The 24968-nt window shown below is 43.4% G+C and overlaps 1 protein-coding gene across 6 annotated transcripts in view; it reads left to right on the top strand.

The window, feature by feature from the left end:
• The window catches only part of chd6 (chromodomain helicase DNA binding protein 6), an 80934-nt gene that overhangs the window by 33091 nt on the left and 22875 nt on the right, over window positions 1–24968 (top strand). For 4 of the 6 annotated variants that reach the window (XM_016675119.1, XM_016675120.1, XM_016675118.1 and 1 more), the window contains exons 17-43: window positions 729–885; window positions 955–1165; window positions 1931–2126; window positions 2566–2730; window positions 4062–4241; window positions 4329–4439; window positions 5029–5231; window positions 5331–5411; window positions 6530–6648; window positions 6731–6890; window positions 7127–7216; window positions 7328–7431; window positions 8577–8706; window positions 9837–9915; window positions 10320–10416; window positions 11702–12074; window positions 12150–12358; window positions 12577–12674; window positions 12853–13617; window positions 14183–14437; window positions 15113–15356; window positions 15900–17165; window positions 18087–18238; window positions 19062–19319; window positions 21185–21823; window positions 22752–22991; window positions 24611–24751. In XM_016675119.1, coding sequence (XP_016530605.1) covers window positions 729–885; window positions 955–1165; window positions 1931–2126; window positions 2566–2730; window positions 4062–4241; window positions 4329–4439; window positions 5029–5231; window positions 5331–5411; window positions 6530–6648; window positions 6731–6890; window positions 7127–7216; window positions 7328–7431; window positions 8577–8706; window positions 9837–9915; window positions 10320–10416; window positions 11702–12074; window positions 12150–12358; window positions 12577–12674; window positions 12853–13617; window positions 14183–14437; window positions 15113–15356; window positions 15900–17165; window positions 18087–18238; window positions 19062–19319; window positions 21185–21823; window positions 22752–22991; window positions 24611–24751 — 6723 coding nt within the window. The remainder of the gene's footprint in view (window positions 1–728; window positions 886–954; window positions 1166–1930; window positions 2127–2565; window positions 2731–4061; window positions 4242–4328; window positions 4440–5028; window positions 5232–5330; window positions 5412–6529; window positions 6649–6730; window positions 6891–7126; window positions 7217–7327; window positions 7432–8576; window positions 8707–9836; window positions 9916–10319; window positions 10417–11701; window positions 12075–12149; window positions 12359–12576; window positions 12675–12852; window positions 13618–14182; window positions 14438–15112; window positions 15357–15899; window positions 17166–18086; window positions 18239–19061; window positions 19320–21184; window positions 21824–22751; window positions 22992–24610; window positions 24752–24968) is intronic. The other 2 variants (XM_016675121.1, XM_016675122.1) reach the window with 2 other exon arrangements.

Below are 24968 nucleotides of genomic sequence, written 5' to 3'. Positions count from 1 at the left end.
AGAGAAAACATTTTCAGAATAACCTCATAAAATTTCTAATAAAAACAAACTTTCTGAGATCAAAAAAGTCAAAAATTTTAAATTTTTGGAAAGTTTCTCGGCTTCAAAAGTTATAAATGTTATAAATGTGAAACTCAGAAATGTCCAAGTTTTTTTCTAGACAATTTCTTAGATAAATCTATAAATTTCCAAGTTTAATCTAAGAAAAAACAAAGAAAATTCTGATTTAGAAAAGTTTAAAATTTGTAAGAAAAAACATGGAAATTTTGACACTAATCAGAAAATTTCTAGGAGGCAGGAAAATTTCTGAGATTCAAACGTCTAAAATGTTCAACTTGTGAAACTCAGAAATGTCCAAGTTTTTTCAAAGTGTTTTCTCACAAATGTACAACTTTTGGAGCTCAGAAATGTTGCTGTTTTTTATACAAATTATTTGACTCTTCAGACTCAGAAATGTTAGTTATTTTTTCGAGACAATTTCTAAGTTTAGTCTTAGAAAAAACAAAGAAATACCAGAGTTTGAAAAGTTGAAACTTTGCTAGAAAAAACAAAACATTTGTAGTATAATCTCAGAAAAAACAAGGATTTTCAAAAGCCTAGAACTTTTTTATGGCTCCACATCCTGATTGGTACATTTTTGTTGCAAAGTCGTGGAGTTTCTACTGAGAAAAAGTTTGAAAGTCTTCTCCTTATTTTGGTCATTTCAGAGTTTTTTTGTGTGTGTCCAGGTGGAGCTGACGAACATCCAGAAGAAATACTACCGGGCCATCCTGGAGAAGAACTTCTCCTTCCTGTCTAAAGGAGCAAACCAACACAACATGCCGAACCTCATCAACACCATGATGGAGCTCCGAAAGTGCTGCAACCACCCGTACCTCATCACAGGTAGCGCCTCGTTTCTGGACAAAACGTCGTTCAGATCTACGCCGTTTTTATTCAAACCATTTCTTTCAGGCGCGGAGGAGAAGATTCTGGAAAGCTTCAAGAAGAGCCACAGCCCAGAGGCGCCGGACTTCCAGCTGCAGGCAATGATCCAGGCGGCCGGGAAGCTGGTTCTGATCGACAAGCTGCTGCCCAAGCTGCTGTCGGGGGGCCACAAGGTGCTGATCTTCTCCCAGATGGTCCGCTGCCTGGACATCCTGGAGGACTACCTCATCCAGAGGCGGTGAGCTGGACCGTCACAGGCAGACTGATTAACAGCCCTGTCCAAATTAATCAATAAATCACATGATAAATAATTAAACACACTCAATAGTTCCCATGATTTATCATTTTCTCTCTTTCTACTAAAAACTGGATGATAAAAGTTCAGTCTGGTGCTTTGGTCTCAATTAGGGCTTTTATTTTGAAGGATAGTTTGCTTACAGACACTTCCTAATTTATTGTATTTGTTGTTTTGTTTATTTATTTTGGATATTTAAAATGTATTCCAGTGTTAAATGTTCACTAGAATTCAAACTTTATTAATATCGAGCCATAACAATTAAACATCCATATTGAAAATAAAATAAAGCTCAATATATGTGGGGGAAAAAATAGTTTTTTTAATGAGTTTGTTTTTATGTGGTTTAGTTTTTATTTATTTATTTTGAATATAAACACATAAAATAAAAATGGAGTTATAAAATAAGTGGAATATGTAAAGTAGCTTCACAAAATAAAAGAATAAACAGTGAAATAAAAAGATATAAATCTTGAAATAAATAAAATTGGGATCGACAGAAAAACTTCTCACAATTTTTATTATTAGAAAGTTTTTATTTTATGGGGGCATTTATTTATTTGATTTGAGTTAGAATATTGATTGATTACTAATGACAGATTATTTTTAATTTTAATAATTAAACAATGATTTCTTCTACAGTGCAGTGTAGAAGGTAATAACTGCTACTGTTCCTTCTCATCTGCTCGCTGCTTCTGGTGCGTTCAGCTACACGTACGAACGCATCGACGGCCGAGTGCGGGGGAACCTGCGGCAGGCGGCCATCGACCGGTTCTGCAAGCCCGACTCGGACCGCTTCGTGTTCCTGCTCTGCACCCGGGCCGGAGGCCTGGGAATCAACCTGACGGCCGCCGACACCTGCATCATCTTCGACTCGGACTGGAACCCGCAGAACGACCTGCAGGTGGGTCAGCGAGCCTGGAGACACGGACCGGACCAGACTGGGTCAGCCTGACTGGACTGGACTGGACTGAACTGGACTGGACCGGGTCAGCCTGGACAGGACTGGACTGGACCGGCTCAGACTGGACTGGACTGGCTCAGACTGGACTGGACTGGACTGGACCGGGTCAGCCTGGACAGGACTGGACTGGACTGGCTCAGACTGGACTGGACTGGACCGGACTGGACCAGGTTAGACTGGACTGGACTGGCTTATACTGGACTGGACCGGACCGGACTGGGTCAGACCAGACCAGACCGGCTGAATCTGGGCAGTCAGAAGCCCTTTATTAAACCAGCTTAGTTTTTAAATTGGTCCATTCAATTAAACCACATTCTTCTTACCTTTCTGAAGAAACCAATGTTGATTTGACGGCTTTTTTTATGTTTCTTTATTTCAGGCTCAGGCTCGATGCCATCGGATCGGACAGAGCAAAGCGGTGAAAGTCTACAGACTGATCACCAGAAACTCGTACGAGAGGGAAATGTTCGACAAGGCCAGCCTGAAGCTGGGTTTGGACAAAGCCGTTCTTCAGGACATCAACCGCAAAGGAAGCCTCAACGGGGTGAGAGTCTGAATTAACAAAAAACAGGAAGAAAAGCTCAGGGTTCGTACGGGTTTGGAAAGTGCTTGATTTCCGCAAAAAAATCCCTGAAATTGCTTAATATTCAAACTACACAGTTTTGTAATAAATTGCCATCTAATATTTGTTTGAAAACCTAAATTTGGAAATCAGTATTTACAGCTGAAACCAAATAATTTTATATAACTAAGAAAAATTAATTTTTTCCTCACAAGCTACTTTTCCATTAACCGTAAAATCACTTAAAATAGAATTATGATAATAAATTTGTTTAACCGAAACGCAACAATCAAAAGAAAACCTTGTTTTTTCATATAATAGTTTTGCGCTGGGATAAAGTTTTTGTCATATCAGAAACACTTTTATCTGCATCACACAGCTCGTGTGATCATCAACCAGATGTTCCTACTGAAGGCGACAACAGGAAGTCGTTGTAGGATGAGTCGTTGTAGGCTGGGCATGGCTGCCGTTGCTAGGTAACGGGGCTGGGTATGGCTGCCGTAGCTAGGTAATGGGGCTTGGCATGGCTGCCGTTGCTAGGTAATGGGGCTTGGCATGGCTGCCGTTGCTAGGTAACAGCACAATACCCATAGAATGTGACTTGGGCTGGTTTTTAGGAGCAGGTGAAACCCAAATGGAAGAACAAAAATGTGTAAAAAGTGAGTTTTGCATAAAAGACCCCCTTTGAATCAGACGAAATGTTTCTTGTTTTAGATTGTTTAGAATTAACAACAATTATTTTTATTTGCTAGGTGAAAGAAAACCTCAGTTTTTTAGAATGTTTTTTGTAACTTTGTCTGTATACCTTAATTCAGCATTTCATTCGAGCAGGCAGGATATTTTACGGTAACATGAGTTGTTTGGATTGTTTCTATGTGATGAATATTTATTATTCCTAATGGCTCAGTAACTTATTGATCTGAGTAGCTGAAATAAAGGTTGACTTGTATTTCATAAGTTAAACAACATTATTTAAATTGAGGATTTTTAAATTAAATGTGTTTTTTTTTCTCGCATCAGTCGGGTGTGTAGGATATGAGAGATATTTCAAAACATAAAATTTAGTTATATTTGAGTTTAACTTGTTGCTGCTGTTGAATATAAAATACTGTCACAAAACGTTATTTTACATACTATTATTTTTATATACTAGTAACATATGACATGGTATCATATTGAGTTGAGACCAGTTTTTAGTTTTTTTTTTTTAAATTTATTTTAGCCTCCAAAGCGTGGTGCTGTCAGACCTTGAAAACTTACCTTGAAAATGCTTGAGAAGTTCTTGAATTTCAGTGTTTTGTTTGGTGCTGCAGGTGCAGCAGCTTTCTAAGCTGGAAGTGGAGGATTTGTTGAAGAAGGGCGCATACGGCGCGCTGATGGACGAGGAAGACGAAGGCTCCAAGTTCTGTGAGGAAGACATCGATCAGATCCTGCAGAGGCGAACGCAGACCATCACCATCCAGTCTGAAGGGAAAGGCTCCACGTTTGCAAAGGTCCAACACATCAAATGTTTCTGCTAAAATCATTAATTCTGATTATAAAACTGTTTTTAAGATTTTTTTTTGTTTCTTCTTCTTCAGGCCAGCTTTGTGTCGTCCGGCAACAGAACGGACATTTCTTTAGACGATCCAAACTTCTGGCAGAAATGGGCAAAAATCGCTGAGGTGGAAATCGACTCCAGATCAGAGAAGGTATGATATCTCTAAAACGTTTATATCCTGTGTAAAGCAAAACAAATTCAGACAAGTGTAGTAAAAAAAAATCCTAATTATTATATATCCGTCCATCGAACTCTATATTTGTCCTTTTCTTACATCTATGCGTTCATACGTCTGGCAGTACTTCCATCCTTTAGTTCAGCCATTCCTACATTTTTACATCTAACTCTCCTTAAAGGTGACTTATTATGCTTCCTTGAAAAGGAAGGTTTTTGAATTGGCTCCTTTTCCAGAAACCAGAAACGTTAACTTGTTGTCAAAAAACATCTGTGTGGTTTTTTTTTTAAGCGTTCAGCTGTTTTTTTAGAAACAGTTGAAATACAAATGTAAGAATCAAAATGTGCAAAATATGAATTTTACATAATAGTCTCTGTTTTTCCAACACTGCAGGGATATCTGCCATAAATTTATGGTGGACTTTTGTATTTATGCTTTAAAATTGAATCAATAAAAAACAACCGTATCCTCAGGAAGTTTTAGTCTGACTAAATCTGGACTTTTGAGCTGCAAGTCTTGTTCCAACCCAGAGTTCTTCACTTTTCTTCCTCCTCTGGCCGCCCAGGAGTCCCTGGTGATCGACACGCCGCGCGTCAGGAAACAAACACGCCACTATAACTCCTTCGAGGACGACGAACTGATGGAGTTTTCCGAGCTGGACAGCGACTCGGAGGAGCGTCCGTGCCGGACCCGTCGCCTTGGCGACCGCACCAGGCGGTACCTCCGCGCCGAGTGCTTCAGGGTCGAGAAGAATCTCCTGATCTTCGGGTACGACGTCCACATTCTCCCAATTCTTCATGCTGACGCTTCAGACCATGTGAGATCTGCAGCGGTGTGTCTGTTGTTTATCTGAATCTTGGTTTCCAGTTGGGGTCGCTGGAAGGACATCCTGAACCACGGCCGGTTTAAATGGCACCTGGCGGAGAGAGACATGGAGGTGATCTGTCGGTAAGAAAAGCTCCGAAACCGCTTGGGATCCTTCAAAGTGCTTGAATTTCAATGACGTGTTTTCAAGGTTTGGAAAGAGCTTGATTTCTTTATAAAGTCCTTGAAAGTGTTTGATATTTACACTGTACAATTTTGTACTACTGTGTAATCTAATGTTTGATTAAAAGCCTAAATTCAGAAAACATTATTTACAGTTGAAACCAGATATTTTCATACAACTAAGAAAAAGACAGATTTTTGTCACTGAGTTAAATCAGAGTAAACTCCTCTTGTTCTAGGTCAGTTAGAATTACCAAAATTATTAATAATTGATAAATGACAGAAAATTTGCCCGAACATTGTTTTAGAGATTTATTTTCTTTGATATTGTGTTTTAGCATTTGATTTGGTCAGCAGTAAAACCAGCTGCCCAAACTTCTGGAGTTCCACTTTGGTTGCTAGGTAACAGGCTGAGCTTGGCTGGGGTTGCTAGGTAACGGGCTGAGCTTGGCTGGGGTTGCTAGGTAACGGGCTGAGCTTGGCTGGGGTTGCTAGGTAACGGACTGAGCTTGGCTGGGGTTGCTAGGTAACGGGCTGAGCTTGGCTGGGGTTGCTAGGTAACGGCACAGTGCCCATAGAATGTGATTGTTTTTACAAACAGTTGAAACCCAAATGGGTTATTTTATTTCAGTTATTTTTATTTGTTACTTTTATTTGCTAAATGAAAGAAAATCTAAGTTTTTTAGACATTTTTTTGCAACTTTCTTGATATATTGTCATATATTTGATATATTTAATTTGAGCAGAAAAGTAATTTCCCTTAACACAATTTGTAATGAATATTTATTATTACTAGTGACTTAATGATCATGTTATATTCTGTAAGTTAAACATTGTTGAAACAGGAATGTTTTTTTGTTTTGTTTATATTTTAGTTTAACTTGTCCCTGTCGGTGAATGTAGAATACCATCACAGAAAATAATTGCGGTAATAACAAATAGTGTGTTTTCTTTGTTCATTTGCATAGTTTTTATCTCCAAAGTGCTGGAAACGTCTGAAAACTTATCTTGATAATGCTTGAACTTTCCTTGTTTTAAGTGAAAGCATTCAGACATTATTTGACCGTTTTTTCCATTAGGGCTCTGCTGGTTTACTGCCTGAAACACTACAAAGGTGACGACAAGATCAAGAGCTTCATCTGGGATCTGATCTCTCCTTCTAAAGACGGACAGGACCAGGCGCTGCTCAACCACTCGGGTTAGACTTTCTCCGCCCACATGCGACGCGCACTGCTTTATTTTTACCAGTTCAGGTTAATGCGTCTGGTTTGTGTGCGCAGGTCTGTCTGCTCCGGTTCCTCGGGGCAGGAAGGGGAAGAAGCTGAAGAATCAGCTGAATGTTCCCGACGTTAAAAACGCTGACTGGCTGGTCCACTGTAACCCAGAGGTGGTGCTGCAGGACGAGAGCTACAAGAAGCACCTCAAACAGCACTGCAACAAGTCAGTATAGGAGCTCAGGTCGATGAAACGCTAGAAGGTTTTTCTCTGTCTCAGATAGTTTTAAAGAAACAACGCAGAACATATGAAGGAGGAGCTGCAACCTTTTCTCTCCTCAGTCCAGCTAAATAAAGCTCATTTTGAGCAGCTGAGGTTCTCGTCTCGGTGCACTAAACATGATGGATTAGCTTTAGCTTCAGTTTTCGTTTTCAACCTTTGTCACTTGTATTTTGTCCCAGGGTGCTGCTGAGGGTGAGGATGTTGTACTACCTGAAGGTGGAGGTTCTGGGTGAGGCTGCTAATCAATCTCAGGAGGGGGTACCTGCCAGGTACGTAGCAAACATGGCGGATGTTGAATCAAATCAGGAAGAAAAGACTCCGTCAGTCGATAGATGGTCCAGATCTTGACTATAACGGCTAGATTATTTGTGCATCAACAGTAAGCTGGAGGTGTCGCTGCCTGACATCGACTACATTGAGATTCCAGTGACTTGGTGGGACGCAGACGCTGACAAGTCTCTCCTCATAGGAGTCCACAAACACGGTGAGACTCGGAAAGTTGCTGTCGTTTCATCCGAGTAACACTGAGATTACCGCTGAGGTTTCCAATTCACTCAATCGATGGGTCCCAATTCACAGAGGCTGCTTCAAATCCTTAAGAGTTTGATGTTCAACCTGTAATAAAGTGCAATTTAGCATTTGATTTAAAGCCTAAATTTGGAAAAAATTATTTAAAGTTGAAACCAGATGTTTCATACTCTTAATTAAGAAAATGTAAACATTTTTTTCTCACTGTGTGAAGTCAAATCAGACTAAACTTCTCTTGTTATAGGTCAGCTAGAATTAAGCAGGGCTGGACTGGCTGGGGTTGCTAGGTGACTGGGCTGGGCTGGCTGGGGTTGCTAGGAAACGGGGCTGGGCTGGCTGGGGTTGCTAAGTAACGGTGCCCATATTATGTGACGTAACAGTCGGGAGGTTTTTGAAACGGCTCAGTTTCCAGATACCAAACAGACATTAACCTGTCGCCAAAACACCGAATGGATTTTTCTGGAGCGTTTTGTGTTTCTAGAAGCAGCTGAGACCCAAATGGAAGTAAAAATAATGTGCAAATATGAGTTTTGCACAATCAACTCCTCTTGAATCAGACTAAACTTTTCTTGTTTTAAGTCAGTTAGAAGTTATTTCTGTAAGCTGTACAACTTGGTAAGAACATTTTTAGAGACTGTTTTTGTTTTGTAACTTTCTTTTTGTGAGGTCATTTCACTCAACATGATTTATTTGGGTTTTTTCTATGTAATGTAATACTTATTGTTCCTAAAAGCTCAGTGACTTATTGATCGTCTTATTTTTTAAAGAGCAGTATTGAAATTTGGGGATATTTTAAATAAATTCGTTTTTTGTTTTCTGTCCAGTTTTATTTTGTCCCTTCTCTAAAATTTAGAATAAAATCACAGAAAAATGATTAATAACTGTAATAAATATGATATAGTAGTGAACTGAAGCTGTATTTTTTCGTTCATTTGTATTGTGTGATGCTGGAAATGTTTGAAAACTTTCCTTAAAATCCTTGATTTTCTCAGTTTGCAGTTTTTTGGTCTTTTTTGCGTTAATTTAATGAAACTTGAGCAGCATTTTGCTTCCTGCTGTGTTTTCTTTGCGTTTTAACTCCGTCTCTCTGTTCCTGTCCAGGATACGAGCGTTACAACGCCATGCGCGCCGATCCGGACCTCTGCTTCCTGGAAAGAGTTGGGATGCCGGACGTCACAGCTCTGTCTGCAGAGCAGGGAGGGTCGGAGGCGGCTGCCGAGCTGACGGACAGGTGAAAATTATGATTAATTTACAAAAACATTTTAATTTACATTTAAAGACATCAGACTTTTCATTTAGACAGGAGAAACGTTGAATAAAGCATTGGAGAAAGGTAAAATAAATTAAGTTTTGTTGACTTGCAGCAGTAGGAGGTAAAAACTGCTGCTAGATGATTCCCATCTGGATATAAATTAACTTTTATATCCATTTTTTCTGCGTTTTTACATTAAAAGTGGAACTTTTGATGCTTTGCTTCATGAATTTTATTGCGCAAAGCAGATCACCTGCCAGATTCTACCTCTCTTCTTTTTGATTATCCTTACACTGCAAAAACAGATAAAATCTTATAATTTTGATCTAGTTCCTAGTGCGAGTATCTCTGTACATTTGAAATAAGACAAAACTAACTCAAAAGTAACTTTTCAGCTAGTTATAGGAACTTGTTTGAGCAAATAATATGAAAAGAACTAGTTCCACGCTGTACTTTTACTTGAGTAATTTTATTATGAAGTGTCACTCCTCTTATGTTTGGATTCTTTTCCAGAGCGAGTAACTGAATAAAACTGAACAAAAAAACATTCAGTTCCTTGTTTTAAAGATTTATGAGAAAAGAAACTGATTTGGAAAAAAACATTTCTTTTGCCTGACTTTATCATGTGTTATTTATATGAATTATTGTCATTTTGGTGCTTAAAATACCAACATTTCCATTTAACTTTATATTTGGTTCATCTGATGATGTAATTTTTAATTATTAATTATTGTTGTGATCGGTTACTCAGTACTTTGGTCGCCTTTTTACCAGATACTTTTTTTCTTTACTTGATTGAAACGTGGAGCTCAAATCCTTCAACTTGAGGTCAGATTTTTTCCGTCTGAAATAAACTCCTGGTTCTTAATGACTCTGATTTGAATCTTTTCCTCCGTAGTTTGTCTCAGTTCCAGGTTTAGTTTCTTGCTGAAGACATTTGTTGCATCGTTTCTGACTTGCAGCGTTTTCCTCTCTCTCCTGAGATCACAGCAGCGTTTTGATGGTGAACTCCCTCTGAACAGCCGCTCTGATGATAGATCTGTGTTGCTCTTTAGCGCTGTCATCGTTTGTTAACTTATTTCCCCCTTCAATGTCTTTTTTCCTGTCAGCAGCTGTAAAACGGAGGAGGCGAAGGAGAAGCCGGAAAGCAAAGCGAATGGAGAGGAGGATCAAGACGACAACAGACAGGTAGAGCTCAGGGTTTTTGCTCTTTTTGTTGCACACTTTGGTAGAAATCTGCCTTGTGGTTGCTGTAAAAGTAACAGATTTACAGATGGAACTCATTAAAATGGATTGTTCTGTTTAGGAAAATCTAATTTACAGATTTTTATTGCTTGTTTATGGATGCTGAGAGAGGTTGTGTGTGTCTTCTTAAAGCTACAGCTTTAAGAAAAAACACCCAACCTGTTAAAAAACAGGAAAACACCAGAAACTGCACTGGAATCCAGTCTGAAATGTGTCCAAACAGCATCTCTGCAACCTAAAGAGCTGATTTAAAGCTGCTTTTTTTCTCCGGAGATGAATCCTGGGCTGTAACTGATGAGGAAAAGCAGCTAAAAACTATCAGAAAACATTTTTATTTTTTTTCTGAGGGGGAGGAAACCTGTTCCAGCGTCGACACATCAGAGAAACCCGACAGCACGGCTCAGGCTGAGGCGGCGGACCAGCAGCAGCAGAAAGACGTTCCAGGTGAAAAACCTGAGGATATTTTCACTTAGGCCTGTCGCAAACAGCAATAAATCAATTAACCGCATCATATTAAAGCAAACTCAATAATTTCTATTTGCATGATTTATAGTTTCTCTTTTTCTGCCAAAGTCCGGATGATAAACGTGTTCAGTCTGGTGTTTGGTCTCAACTAGATCCTTTTTCTGAGGGACAGTTTTGTTTAGAGAAACTTCATAATTAATTTTATTTGTTTTGTTTATTTATTTAAATGTCTTCCAGTTCCAGTGTTAAAATGTTCATTAAAATTTAAAGGTTATTGATCTTTGAGAATGTGTTCTTGAATTATTAGGCCATTACTGTTATATTCCTTGAAAATGGTCTTAAAATAACCCCATAATCGCTTATCGCAATAATTTCTGGGACAATTTATTATTCCGCAACATTTTAATGAGGCAGGTCTATCTCCCTCCTGACTGAAACTTTAAGACCAGTTAAAAAATGACAACAATTCACATTTTGACCTGTTGGAGCTTAAGAAGAATCTTACGTAAAGTGCCGAAAAGAAGAAATGGCAGTGAGACCATTTTATTTAACAACCATTAAACTGAAATCTGCTGTTCGTCAGATGTTCAAAAGTTTAAGACCACAGCATTTAAAAGCCTCAATCTTTGCAAAAATGTGGATTCAGCATAATTTTCTGTCCAGTATTAAAAAGGACGTGGAACAAAACATTAAAATTGTCACTGGAGTCAAATGCAGAATTTGCTGGTTTTTATCCTTCCAGTTGAGTCCTGACTGTTTCTAAAAACAGCTCAAGCGTTTAAGAAAAACACTCACAAAAAAGAATCCACAATAAGTTCATGCCCTTTGGTGTCTGGAGAATGAGCTGTTTCAAAAACCTCTGGAACGTAACGTCGCAAATCAGCAGGCAGCCGCTACCTAGCAACGCCAACAGAGTTCCGCCTGTTACCTAGCAACCTAACTGAGTTCCACCACATTTAGTCAGCTGGTTTTATTGCTGTTTGTGCTGTACAACGGCTGCTGGAAAAGACAAGTGTTTTCTGGTTGACCTACCATCCAGAAATAAATGAAATTACCCTTAAAATATTTACCTTAAAATAAATGCCTTTATTTTGTTGAAAAGTTACTTGTAATTTAGTTTTGTCTTATTTTGAGTGAACTAAAATGCTTGCTCTAGAAACTAGACCAGAAAAACTTGGTAATATTTTCTACTTTTGCATTTTGAAGCTCTACTAAAGTTCAGGGGAAAATCTGAATTCTTCTTCAACCGATTTCCCCTCCACAGATTCTCAGACGCCAGCCGACCCATGCAACCAAGATGGACCCCTGGTTACCACGACGACGACGGGCACCGGGTCGGGCGTGGCATCTCTTCACGTCGTCCAGGCCCGGCCGCTGTGGCCCACCGGCCCGGCCCTGACGGCCCGGTTCCGCCGCCTGATCACGGCCTACCAGCGCTTCACGCTGCGCAGGGAGCCTATGCTGCGGCACGACTTCCTGCTGCACGACGGCCTGGTCGGCATGGCGATGGGGGGCGCGGGGTCGGGTCACGGCCACCACGGTGGCGGGCCGCTGGCCTGGCAGCTGGGCGAGGAGCTGAGGAGGTGCTCGGTGGTTTCCACGGAGACGGACCCGTTGTTCCTGGAGTGGCAGAGGAGGTGACGCCGCTGCAGATCGACGTATTGTCGGGTTTTCCGTGCCATCAGGGATTCATCCCTCTGGTTCCGTTCCAGGTGGACCCGCCGGGAGCAGGCGGACTTTTACCGCACCGTTTCGTCCTTCGGTGTCGTCTACGATCCGGAGAGGAAGGCGTTCGACTGGTCCCAGTTCAGAGCGCTGGCCCGGCTGGAGAGGAAGACGGACGAGAGCCTGGAGCGATACTTCAACTCGTTCGTCAACATGTGCAGGACGGCCTGCAAGCTTGCGCCGAAGAAGGAAGAAGGTACCGAGGCTCAAAATGGCCGCCGGAAAATGCAATCTTTTTGCTCTGCCAACTTTGGTGTTGGCAGAATTTCTCTGGGGCTTAGTTACACTTTAAAATCCAGATTTCCAATAAATCTTAATTTTTCTGTGTACTTATGCTCTTATTCTCAGGAATAACTGCTGAATTTTTGCTAAACAGGACGTTTAATATTGGTAATCTCCACTTTGTTTCCTCAGGGTTGGCAGATCCGGGCGTTCTCGTGGAGCCGCTGACCGAAGAGCGCGCCGCCAGGACGCTGTATCGCATCGAGCTGCTGAGGAAGATCCGAGAGCAGGTCAGGTTTCTGCAGAAATTGTTCCGTAGTGGAAGCAGATGTCTGTTTATGTCTAGGGATATTTGTCACTTCTAAGCCTCCGTAGTTGAAGCGGTTTTCTGTTTATGTCTAGAGATATTTGTCCCTTCTGGGCCTCCGTAGCTGAAGCGGTTCTGTAAAGCTCGGTGTTGACCTGCAGGTTCTGCGCCACCCGCTCCTGTCGGCCCGCCTCCAGCTGTGCCGGCCGTCCCTCTACCTCCCCGTCTGGTGGGAGAGCGGGAAACACGACCGGGACCTGCTGGTCGGCGCCGCCCGCCACGGCCTGAGCCGCACCGACTTCTACATCCTCAACGACCCGCAGCTCAGCTTCCTGGAGGCTCACAGGAACTACGTCAGGCGGCACCCGGCTCATCTTCACCCCCAGAGCCATCATCACCCTCACCACCCTGGCATGGCGGCGTCTGCGTCCCAGCTTCCTCACTGCTGCCTGTACGAGTCGGGGCTCGGCCATCACTCCCCTCAGCCTCCGGAGTATCCGCACCAGGCCTCCAACCACCACCAGCAGCCGCCACCCACGCCTTCGCCCTCCTCTTCCTCATCCTCCTCCTCTCACCCCCACCTCCACCCTCCGCCGCTGGACGCCGGGGACTCCGGCTCGCCCAGCCTGGGCATGGTACCGGGGTCGCGGGTGGACTTCCTGGACTGCGCTCCGTTGGATGAGACGCTGGAGCTGGGGGCACTGCATCACGACTCCGACGCCTTGCACGGCGGGAAGGTCTCCAAGGACGCGCTCAACGGGTTCCCCTTCAACTCCGCCACCGGGGGTCAGAGCATGCTCAACTCGTACGGAGTGGGCGGAGCCGACCTGGACGCGAACCTGAGGAGCGACGTCCTGGTTGGAGAGCAGGGGTCGTCGGAGGAAACGGGTCTGCTGGCGCCGTCGGTGGAGCTGGACCAGCTACAGGTTCGCAGCGCCGCAGACCAGGCAGAGAACATGAAATCAAAACCTTAAAATGTTACATCAGTCAAGGTTATTTATAGCACACGGCAGTTCAAAGTACTTTATACCGGCCTTACTTTAGAGAAATAATAATAATAATAATAAAGAGAGAGGGAAACGGCTCAGCAGGAAGTGTCCCGATCCTCCTGATGAGCCAATCCAGGCCGGTTTATGTCACAGTTCATCTGTTGTTTTTGAAGGATTAAATCAAATTTAAAACATAACATGTATATTTTTTCCCAGAATGCTTCTGTTTCAGGTTGAACAGCATTAGATATAAAACTTAGATCAGCAGAAAAAGTCGCCGCTTGAAGCTGGTTTTGTTTTTGGATTCCCAGTTTTCTGACTATAAGTTCAAACTTTTCAGCAATTTTGGCAAAAAAGGAGGATTTCCTTAAGAAAACATGTAATTTTGAGGTGTTAACTGGTTCTTAAGGTATCTTATCTTCTTAGTGTATCGTTAGCTCCTTTCGCTGCATTTCTTAAATCTCTGTTCTTGGTGTTTCTGAATCTGTCGGGTTTCCTGCAGGCTCCCTGGGACAGCGCGGATCACACCAGTCCAGCTGAGCACATGTTCAACGAGTCTGACCCCATCCTCGGCCCCGCCGCCCTGGAGACAGGCTTCCTGGAGGAGGAGGATGAGGAGGCTCAGGGCGGAGACAGGGGAGGAGAGGAAGGAGGGACTCTGGAGGAGTGTCTCGGCCTCCCGCCTTCGTCGTCTCCGTCTCACCCTTCGACGGGCGATTCAGTGGAGCCGCTGTCATCGAGCTACATGCTCTTTAAGGTGGGACTGTGAGAGCCTTAACATGCAGATGTGATGTTTAATTTGATGTGTTTAAATTAGCTAATCTACCGCCGCAGTGTTAGCTTAGCTGCTAGCAGCCGTAGCTAATCTACCGTATTGATCACTTATTAATAATCGCAAAATAAACATCAGTCCTGAAAACATAAAATGGTAACGGTTCGATTGTTTTTTGGTGTTGAATCCGGAGACATGAGGTGCCGTCGTTGTCAGTTACTATGGCAACAAGTCTGCGTGTTGCTATGGCAACGGGTCTGCTTAGCTGACACAGAGAACAAGCGGTTTTGAGTTGTTCTTTAACAATTTTTTCCCTTTTCATGGCGCACTGCACTAAATTAATAATACCTACATGTCCAGGTTTCATTTAGTGAACGGTTCTAGCGCCGCTATCAGCGCGGCATGTAAAAGAGTCGTCTTTCTGCCTGCCGGCGTTGTGCGCATGCGCTAAATGTCTGGATGTAAACAATAACATGCAACGTGTTATTGACGCTGTCCTTTCCAGCCATGTCCATCAGTGGTCCTCTCCATGTTTAACGGACCCGTCGCTGTGGTTAGGTTGCCTGGCACACCTGGGTGCTGAAATTACTGCTCAGAAAAGATGGAGATGATCAGAATAAACCTGCAGTAATCCAGACTCCTCTGTGTTCAATCCCTCAGGACATCGGGGTGAACGAAGAGGCCAGTCCGGATCAAACAGACCTGTCGGCCAGTCCGCCGCTGCCCTACGTCCCGCCGCCGCCCCTCTCTTTACCCGACATCACCGCCCACGAGCCGCAGGATGGACTCGGCCACTCCAACGTCTCCGAGAGCTTGATCCACCCAGCGGAGGACGGAGACGACCAGGAAGGAGGCGCTGGGTTTGAATTCGAAGACAAAGATGAAGAGGAAGCAGAGAAGGAAGGTACGTAAATTTAATTAAGAGAGTTTAGACCTGAAGGAAATCTCTTTTTAATTCCAGATTTCAGGAATGGATGAAAGTATGAATGAAAGTTTGGACAGTAGCGTCCGACTTTGGAAAACCAGTTTATCAGTTATTGGGACCTGACAACATAACAAATGTATATTTTCCTGGAAGTTATTATGTTGTTGTTTTGAGACTATTTTTGAGTAATATGATGGTAATGGCATAAAAATGCAAGAACACATTAAATTCTAATGAACATTTAACACTGGAACAGGAAGACATTCTTAATATTCGAAATAAATAAACAAAACAAGAGAAACAACAAATAAAATGTTAGGATTTCTCTGTAAACACAACTGTCCTTCAACAAAAGGGCTAGTTCAGAATAAAAGACCAAACTGAAAACTTTTAGCATCCAGATTTTGGTAGAAAAGGAGAGAAAAGAGAGAAACAAATTATACAAATGGAAATGACCGAGTTTGTTTTCATTTATGATGCGACTAATTGATTTATTGGCCTTCTCGTTGTTTCTGCTGAAAGGTGTGGACCGTGGCGTCGGCGTCCTGGACGGGCCCCAGATGGAGGACGGAGAACGGGAGCTGGATAAGACGGAGGAGATCCTGCAGCGGCTTTCTCCAGACCTCCAGGACGATGGCGAGGATTTGTCCCGGGAGGTGCAGCCGTACCTGGGGAAGCTGGAGCAGGACGGCAGCTTGGCGTGTCCGGCGTCCATCAAGGCGCCGCCAGAAGACGTGGACGGCCTGATCCTGTATCAGACCGAAGAGGAACGCTCGATGGACAGTTCTCTTGACGCTGAGGCTTTTATCCGCAATGAAACCGGAGAGTTTTTGGAAATGAAGGAGAGCTCTCAAAGTTCTGGTGGCGGTTTTGGCGCGGATCAGGTTAACGAGATCTCCGAGGGTCGGCTGGACTGCGTCTCTCTGGGCGACGCTGCGGAGGAACAGATGGAGGATAAACCCGGTCTGATGGCGCTGGCTGAGTCAGAGCTAGCAGAACCCGGAGAGCGCACCGTCTCAGTGGATCCCGACCTGAACCGGAGCGAAACTTCGTCTTTCTCTCTGGATCGGGAAAATCTCCTGGATCAAAATGAAATCAAGGCTAATTTGACTTTAAACGATGTCGACGCGAAGTCATCGGATCTTAAATTCTCCATCGATGAAGAGAGGAAGCCACTGCGGTTCGTGGTTCCGAAAACCGAGGCAGCGGAGGACGTCTGCCCAGACAGCTCCGACATCAAGCATTCCCGTTTCCTCTCCTTCCCCGTGAAGTCCGAGGACACCAAAGCCGAGCAGCTGGAGTTTCCTTTGCGAGCGCCGTTGCTCGACGCCAAACCCGAAGACCTCAGCCTCTCCATGAAGTCCGAGAGCTTCGACGTCAAACCTGAAGTCCTGCAGTTCGTCGCTTTCTCCGACTGCGGCAAAATCAAACCGGAAGTGAAGCCGGCCGACCTGCGGTTCGCCGTCTACCCGGACGGCGTGAGGTTCAAGGCGGAGATCAAACCGGAAGCTCTGAGGTTTGCCGGATTTCCGGAGACGTCCGCCATCAAGCCCGAAAGCAAACCCGACGCTCTGGAGTTCGCGCCGTTCCCGAACGGCTCTGAGATCAAAGCTGAGGTGAAGCCGGAGGTTCTGGGGTTCACAGCCTCGCCTGAGGTGAAGGTGGAGATGAAGCGTGAGACGCTGGAGGCGGACAGCACGGTCCTGACGCCGAAGCTGGAGCAGGGCGAGGCGGCGGCGGAGAGTCCGCTGAAGGGCCAGGTGAAGGAGGAGAGGCCGAGCTCCCCGGGTACGAACGCCTTTGATTCCACCTTTTCTTCTGATCAATAAAACATGAATATCTACGGAGGAAGATTAGGGCCATTTAAAAAAATCTGACTTTAATCTGAGAAGATAAAAACTAGAATTATGATAAAAGAGAATTTAACAAAAAGAGAATTTTGAGATGAGAAGTCAGGATTTTTTAGAAGAAATAGTCAATTCTGAGGAAAGTCTGACTTTTCTCTTTTACTGAAAAAAATGTGGATTTTGAGAAGACAGTCAGCATAAAGTAAAACTGAAGTGAATTTGAATATGAATATCTACAGAAGAGGGCTGCACAGTGGTGCAGTTGGTAGAGCTGTTGCCTTGCAGTAAGAAGGTTCTGGGTTCAATTCCCAGCCCCAGTCTTTCTGCATGGAGTCTCCATGTTCTCCCTGTGCATGGTGGGTTTTCTCTGGGTACTCCGGTTTCCTCCCACAGTCCAAAAACATGACTATCAGGTTAATCTCCAAATTGCCCCTAGGTGTGAGTGTGTGTGTGCATGGTTGTGTGTCTCTGTGTTGCCCGGCGACCTGTCCAGGTGACCCCGCCCCTCACCCGGAACATTAGCTGGAGAGGCACCAGCACCTCCCGACCCAACAGGGACAAGGGTGCTAAGAAAATCCACAGAAGAAGATTAGAGCCACTGGGGAAAAAAAGTCTGAATTTTTATAAAAAACAACAGAATTACATACTGTAACGATTTATGATTAATTTAGTTTAATCTGATGTGTAGGACATAAATGTAATCCTTTATCTTCTACCTTTACCTTTTCAGTGAAATTGTTTAAATTGTTGCAGTTTTTTGAACTGCAAATAAATTATTTAATGACTGAATAAATAAAAAATAATAAGTGAAATCGTTTAACGTTGCTTGCTGTGAGCTGACGTTTCTCTGCCACCTCTGCAGTTCCTGCGGTGGAAGGATATCCCGGCAGTCCGAGGTTTGCAGCTCCCGCTTCCATGTGTGAGATTCCCGACGGGCTGCATGAGAGCCGGGAGCCGACCATCGCTCAGCTGCTGCAGGAGAAAGCGCTCTTCTCCTTCTCCGAGTGGCCGAAGGTTCGCTCAGCCCTTCCTCAGCCTCATAGGGGTGCAAGATGGGCGGCCATTTTCTTTGTTTTCCCTTCTGTCAAGACGTAGGGATGCGATACCGATTCCAGTATTGATTCCACTTATCGATTAGGTTCCTTATCGTTTCTCATATGGATTTTCATTGAGTTAGGAAATAAACTAAGTTTTTATGCAGACAAATTTGCACGTTTACCTTTTCAGGAAGGATCTTTCAAGACTTAAGATTTCAGATATTATTTATTTTTGTCTGTTATTTTACTGCTCCGTACTATGGAGGAGTAAAACGATGATTAGGGCCACTGCAGACAGGAAAACAGACTTCATTTCTGCTGAAAAGCTCAGAAATTTTGAGATGAATCTCAGAAATTTTCTAGAAAAAGAAATTGGAAATTTCCAACTTTGAAAAATCAAATAAAGCCAGAAAAACTCTGAAATTTTGAGATAAATCTCAGAAATTATCTCCGAAAAAATGACAATGTCTGCGTTTCAGAAACTGAAAATCTGCAAGAAAAAAATTTAGATTAATTTCAGAAATTATGTAGAAGAAACTTTGAAACTAGAGTTTGAAAAGTTAAAAAAATTAAAAAATGTGAAAGTTTGAGATTAATTTCAGAAATTTTCTTGTAAAAACATGGAAGTATCCGAGTTTGAAAAATCGGAAATTTGCAAGAATAAAATATTCCAAAATGTCTAAACTTTTTGACTAAACCTGCCTGATGTAAAAACACCAAGTTCATAATTGAACTAAACAAACAAACAGTAGTGCTAGGGAATTTATAGCTGCAGCTCTGCTTGTGATCGCCCCCTGCAGGACAGAGTTATTATCAACCGGCTGGACAGCATCTGCCACGCCATCCTGAAGGGAAAATGGCCGTCATCGAGCGAGCAATACGACTCCCCTGGCTCCGTGGCGGCCAACTCGTGCCTGGCTAACAGTTTAGCGCAGCACCACCACCACCGAGCCGGGTTCCTGCCCGGTGCGGCCCCCGGCGCCGGGCCGGGCCAGCCGCGGGTCCAGCAGGGCGGTTTGGGGTTCCCCGTTCCGCCGCCCCTCACTCGACTTCCCAAGGTGAGGCGTTCTGCAAAAACCAGCGAATTAATTCAATATTCTCCTTTTTACATATCTATCACCGTCTACATGTTTCTGTCTTCCATGCCATAGTTCTGTCCGGGTTTTGTCCCCAGAAGTGCTCAATGTCCAAAAGAATATGAAATGAAATGAAATGAAATGAAATGAAATGAAATTTTTTTTGAAATGAAATGAAATTTTATTCGAACATGATACAAATATAAAATAAAATAGTGCACAGTAACAAGAAGTGCATAAGAAAGAAGAGAAAATACAGATTTTTTTGTTTCAGTTAACATATCATGCTCAAAATAATATGCTCAAAAATATCTGCACCAGAATAATCAGAAGCTCAAACCCAGAGGATGTTGCACTGCAAAAACACAAAACCATGTTCACTTCAAACAAGCTCCTACAGCTTCCAGAAAAGTTTAAGTTAATTTTGTCTCATTTCAAGTGTTCTAAAATATGTGGACTAGAAATTAGACAAAAATACTAAGATTTTGTGTTTTTGCCTTGATTCCAGTGACTACACTGAAAAAACCTAAAATCTTACCAAGTATTCTTGGTCCAGAAAAACCTGAAGTTTGTTGTTGAAACTTGACAAAATGAAAACACTGTAAATGCAATAAACACGGATCAGTTAATAAATATGTAGATATTTTACAGTGTTTTAAAAACATTAAAGTCCCTTTATGATGAACAGAGTAACATTGAATTAGCTTCAGTTAGTCCTGCAGCACTGGGCACCTCCTGTCAACATGTTGCTTTGTTGCTTATTCTGTACCATGTAAAGCTTTATATGCGGATATCAGACTTGGGTAGATGATCCCGTTGCGCTTTGTAGCGTGAAGACACACATGCTAGATCCTGCAGCCAGCTTCCTGCTGGAGGGCAAAAAGCTGCTCGCCTAAGATGACTAGCACTGGTTTTAACTGCTGATATAACGGGTTAAACCTTAAATATATGTGTTATATATGAAAGAAAAAGGAACGCAGTGCTTTGCTAACTGTCAACACTATGACAACTAGATCACAAGGCCAGGAGAAAGTTTGAATTAAAAAAAAATAGCGAGGGAGAGGGAAGTAGGTCAGTTATGCTAGCTTGACTATGAGAACTTAACATGTAGCTGTGATGTGGAATCCTGTGTGTTTTGGTTCAGTTACAAAAATTAAAAGTAAAGCTGAGCCTCACCAACTCTGACAGATCATCAGTAGAGCAGGTGTTTAAATTAGCTAATCAACCACCACTGTATTAGCTTGGCTAATAGCAGCGATAGCTAATCTACCAAAGCGATCACTTATTAATAATCTCAAAATAAGCATCAAACCTAAAAACATAAAACAGTTATTTACTGAATGTTCTGTTCTTTGTTTGGGAAATGTTTGCATGTTTTTTGGTGGTGAATCCTGAAACATTAGTGGAGTTGTCAGTCAGTTGCTATGGCAACAGGTCTGTGTGTAGTGTAGCCGACATGGAGAGCAGGATAAATGAAAGATTTGAGTTGTTTAGTTGTTTTTTTAACAGTTTTTCTGCGATATTTTTCCCTTTGCTGTGACACTGCAATAAATTAATACCTACAGGTCCAGGTTTCATTTCGTTAATTGTTCAACTGCAGCAGCGCAGCTATGGATGAAAAGTCAAAGAATCGTCTTTTTGCCCTCCGGCGTTGATCGCTGGAAGTAAACAGTAACATGCAATGTGTCTAAAATTGTTAACGCAGCTTCCAAACCTTATCAGGTTGACTCTCACCCAGGTCTGAATCCACAGCAGCCCGTGCGTTGTGTCTCAGTCCATATGTGTGTTTAACCAAAGCCATCATCTCTCTCCCATTCTTGTCTCACCCACCCTGCACACCCGGACAGTACGTGCCGCGGGGCGCCGCATGTGGGCGCGCAGCTTGGCGCCTCACCTCCTTGCCTCTCTTGCAGGAGAGGCTCGTGGCTCCTCCCTTCCTCCCTGAGCTCAAACGGGCCGGAGGTCGGCGGTCCTTCGACTACGAAGCCGCTGCAGCTGCCGCGGCTGCTAAGATCTTAGCCGGGAAGTCTGCGTCGCCGAGCCACACAAGCGCCGCTGCCGCCGCCAGCAGCTCCAGCGAAGAGAAGGTGGCGGTGGTGACCACTCCGTCCCACCGCGCTGGCACCATGTTGAACGGCTGGCAGGAAGCGGCGATAGATCTGACAAAATCCTCTGGAGAGATCAGCACCACGAGCGGCGCGGGGACGAACGAAGCAGCTGGAATTGGCCACCCAAACGCCGGCGCTGCAGGCAGCCACAAGCTGCCGCCGCTGCCGCCCATCACAGCGCCGCTGCCCGGTTCGGTGGGGATCGACATGTCGGGCGTCCTGCAGGCGGGGCTCATCCACCCGGTCACAGGGCAGATCGTCAACGGGAGCCTGAGGGGAGACGACTCCCTGAGGAGGAGGAGAGGGAGACGGAGAAACGTGGAGGCTCTGTACTCCGAGTTCGCCAAGAGCCGAGGGCTGCACCTGCCGGAGGCTCAGGTGGGTGGAGGGGGCGGGGCTTATGGTCTGAACAGGTAGAGAAACTGAGGGCGACCTCAGGAGAAACAGGGAAAACCCAAAAGGGTTTAAAGGAAAATCAGAATTTTAATTTTGTACATTTTTGTTTTTCCACTTGGGTTTCTACTGCTTCTAAAAACAAGTCAAGTGTTTCTTAAAAAAAGAAACCCAGTTGAATTCTGGTAATAAATTAATGTTTTTTTGATGTCTGGAAAATGAGCCGTTTAAAAAACCTCCGGGATGTAATGTCACAAATCAGTAGACAGCCGTTTCCTAGCAACCCCAGCAGAGTTCAGTCCATCACCTAGCAACCCCAGCCAAGCCTTCCTGTTACTTAGCAACCCTGGCAGAGCTCCAGCACTTTTGGTTGGTTGTACAATGGCTGCTAGAAAAGACAAGTGTTTTGTTGTTGATTGCGTGTATGTTGAGGCAGTTTGTTTTCTTTGTTTTGTTTTTGGGGTTTTTACCCAACTTTTCACTTTGGTTTAGTAAACATTTAGTAAACATAAACATTCATTTTTTGTTTCAGACGAAAAACTAACTGAATGTACATGGACCTGACTTGTTGGTTGTGCAGGAGGTTCCATTTCTGCTTTTCTTTCACCATTGTTGGAAACAAAGAGAATTCATGTTGTCTCCATCTTGTTTTCCTTCAACCACTTTTTCTTTTTTAAACATGTACAGTTGAATAACTCTGTTTGCAGCCATTTTCATGTGAGAGTGTAAATGTTGAGGTGGGGGCGTGGCCATATGCAGCTTATTTGGATTTAAAGTGACAGAGACTCTAAAACAGCTCATAACTGACCAGACTAAAATCTCAGTATTTAAGAATTACTTGCGTTGCCTACAGATTTGGGGTTTAACGAAGAATAACGTGTCACCTCATCTGCATCTGTGTGTCCCCCTACAGGCTCGGGTTGAGGCCATCAGCCACTCCTCCGTGTCGTCCTCCACCTCCTCGCCGTCCCCGTCTCCGTCCGACCGGCCTGCTGGTCCTCCCACACCCTCCTCTTCCTCCACCCCCACCCCCACCCAGACGCCTCCTCAGCCAGAGATCGTGGCCATCGACAGGGAAGCGGCCAGCAAAGGCCTGATCGAGTGGCTGAGGCAGAATCCGGGCTACAGCATGGACCTGCCGGCCTTCGCTCACGTACGTATCTCTGTTGGTTCAGGTGAAAGTTAACAGCTGCTCGTAGGAGAGCAGCCGACACGCACGCAGCTCCACCAGGTTTTGGCTAATAGCTGATGGAGATGGTTTAGAGTTTGGCAGCAGGAGTGGCTGGGCCTGTGGGTTCTTTGAGTAAAGCTCATACAGCATTAAAGCAGCGTTTCTCAGACGTTTTGTTGTTGTTCAGTGTTAACTCCATTAGCTAAATGGAGCGTTAGCTTAACCCATTTAGCTGACAATCATAGACCTAACTTAACTTGAAATTGTTTCCACAACAACATCTTTATATATGAACCTGAAGTGAAAATATTAGTCTCTCAACTCACTTATTGTTGTTTTCTTTGTTCATCCTAATGAGAAAAGTGGCGCCGTTTTGTAAATGTGAACAGCCACGATAAAACAAATTAACAAATCTACTTGTTTTCAGTTATTTACAGATTCTGAAAGTGTGGATTTCCAATGATTGGAAACACATGGAAGTAAAAAAAGAAGTTCTTTCCTTCAAGAGTTGTTTTCATTAATAACATTTTATGGCTATTTGTAATTTAAAAGCATAATAAAAGAAAAATAAACTTCAGTTGCTTTGGCAGAAACATTTTATTTCAGCCTGAAGTAAATAATGACTTTATTTGAGGTGTAAAGATGCAGTTAGTCAGCGTGGGGTGCAGTGCTGCTCAACGCCTCGTCACAGTTATATCACACTCAGCACAGCTGCAGCAGCACGGTCCCGGGCCTGGCAGACGTAGATCTGTGTGCCAATAGCATGCTATGAATCTAATAGTATTCTCAAAACCAAAGTCCTGTGACTCATTCTGAGAAACTGAAAAATATTCCTGCTCCTGCTGCTTCCTGTCGTCTTCTTCAGCGTTTCAGCCAACAGTAACATCGGGCTGTTGGTCATCCTGAGATGTGAAAAAAGAAAAAAATCCATCTCACCAGCAAAAACATTTTTTTCTTCAAAGTTGGGATGTTTCCATGAAGCAAATTTATTTTTGGAATTACAGTTTGAACAATTTTATGACTAATGGAGATGCAGCGAGTGATGAACTTAAGGAAACGGTGATCGCTGCCCAGTAGCTGCTTGGTTTGGGAAGAATTATTGAGTCATTTTAAAAATAATTTAAATCCACTGATTTGAATGATTGTTCACTGTTTGAAAAAACTAAAACAAACCAGCATCCTTCTTCCACTTCCTGTCGTCATCTTTGCCGTTTCTGCCAGTAGTAACATCGGGATGTTGATCATGTGACTCCTGAGATGCAATATTTCCATTGCAGTTTTTTCAAAATACATCTGTTTTGGTACGCCTGAAAAACATTTTTCCAAATTGATGTGCTTCCATTAAGAAAATTTATTTTCATAATTTCAATTTGTGAAATTGTTTGGTTAATGGAAATGCAGAAAATAAGTAAGGCCGCACAAAACAACAAACTACAGCAGTTATTCAGAAGAACGCCAGCAGAGGGCGCTGCAGACCACAAACCTGCTGGACCAGATGTTAACACTGACATGATGAGGCAGCGTTGTGACTCCAAATCATTCTTAAAAACATAACATGGAGACTTTGATGTTTTTAATGGCTTTATTTTGTCTCGTTTCAGTCGGGAGCGAGTCTCCTGCACAGCTTTGTGGAGCGTCCCAAACAGAGGAGGCATCGCTGCAAAGATCCCACCAAGCTGGACATCAACACTCTGACGGGGGAGGAGAGAGTCCCTGTAGTTCACCGGGGAACAGGACGCAGGGTAGGTAACACACACACACACACACAAAAACACACACACACACACAGACAGCTACATATATACACACAGAGAGATACACACACACACACACACACTGACACACACACACACACAGACAGCTACATATATACACACAGAGAGGTACCTACATACACACACACACACACAGAGACACCTACATACACACACACACACACACCTACACACACACACACAC

The sequence above is a fragment of the Poecilia formosa genome, unplaced genomic scaffold (assembly GCF_000485575.1).
Source record: "Poecilia formosa unplaced genomic scaffold, Poecilia_formosa-5.1.2 Scaffold106, whole genome shotgun sequence".
Lineage (NCBI taxonomy): Eukaryota > Metazoa > Chordata > Actinopteri > Cyprinodontiformes > Poeciliidae > Poecilia > Poecilia formosa.
Note: the sequence above shows the minus strand (reverse complement) of the source record. Positions and strands in the feature narration are given on the sequence as shown.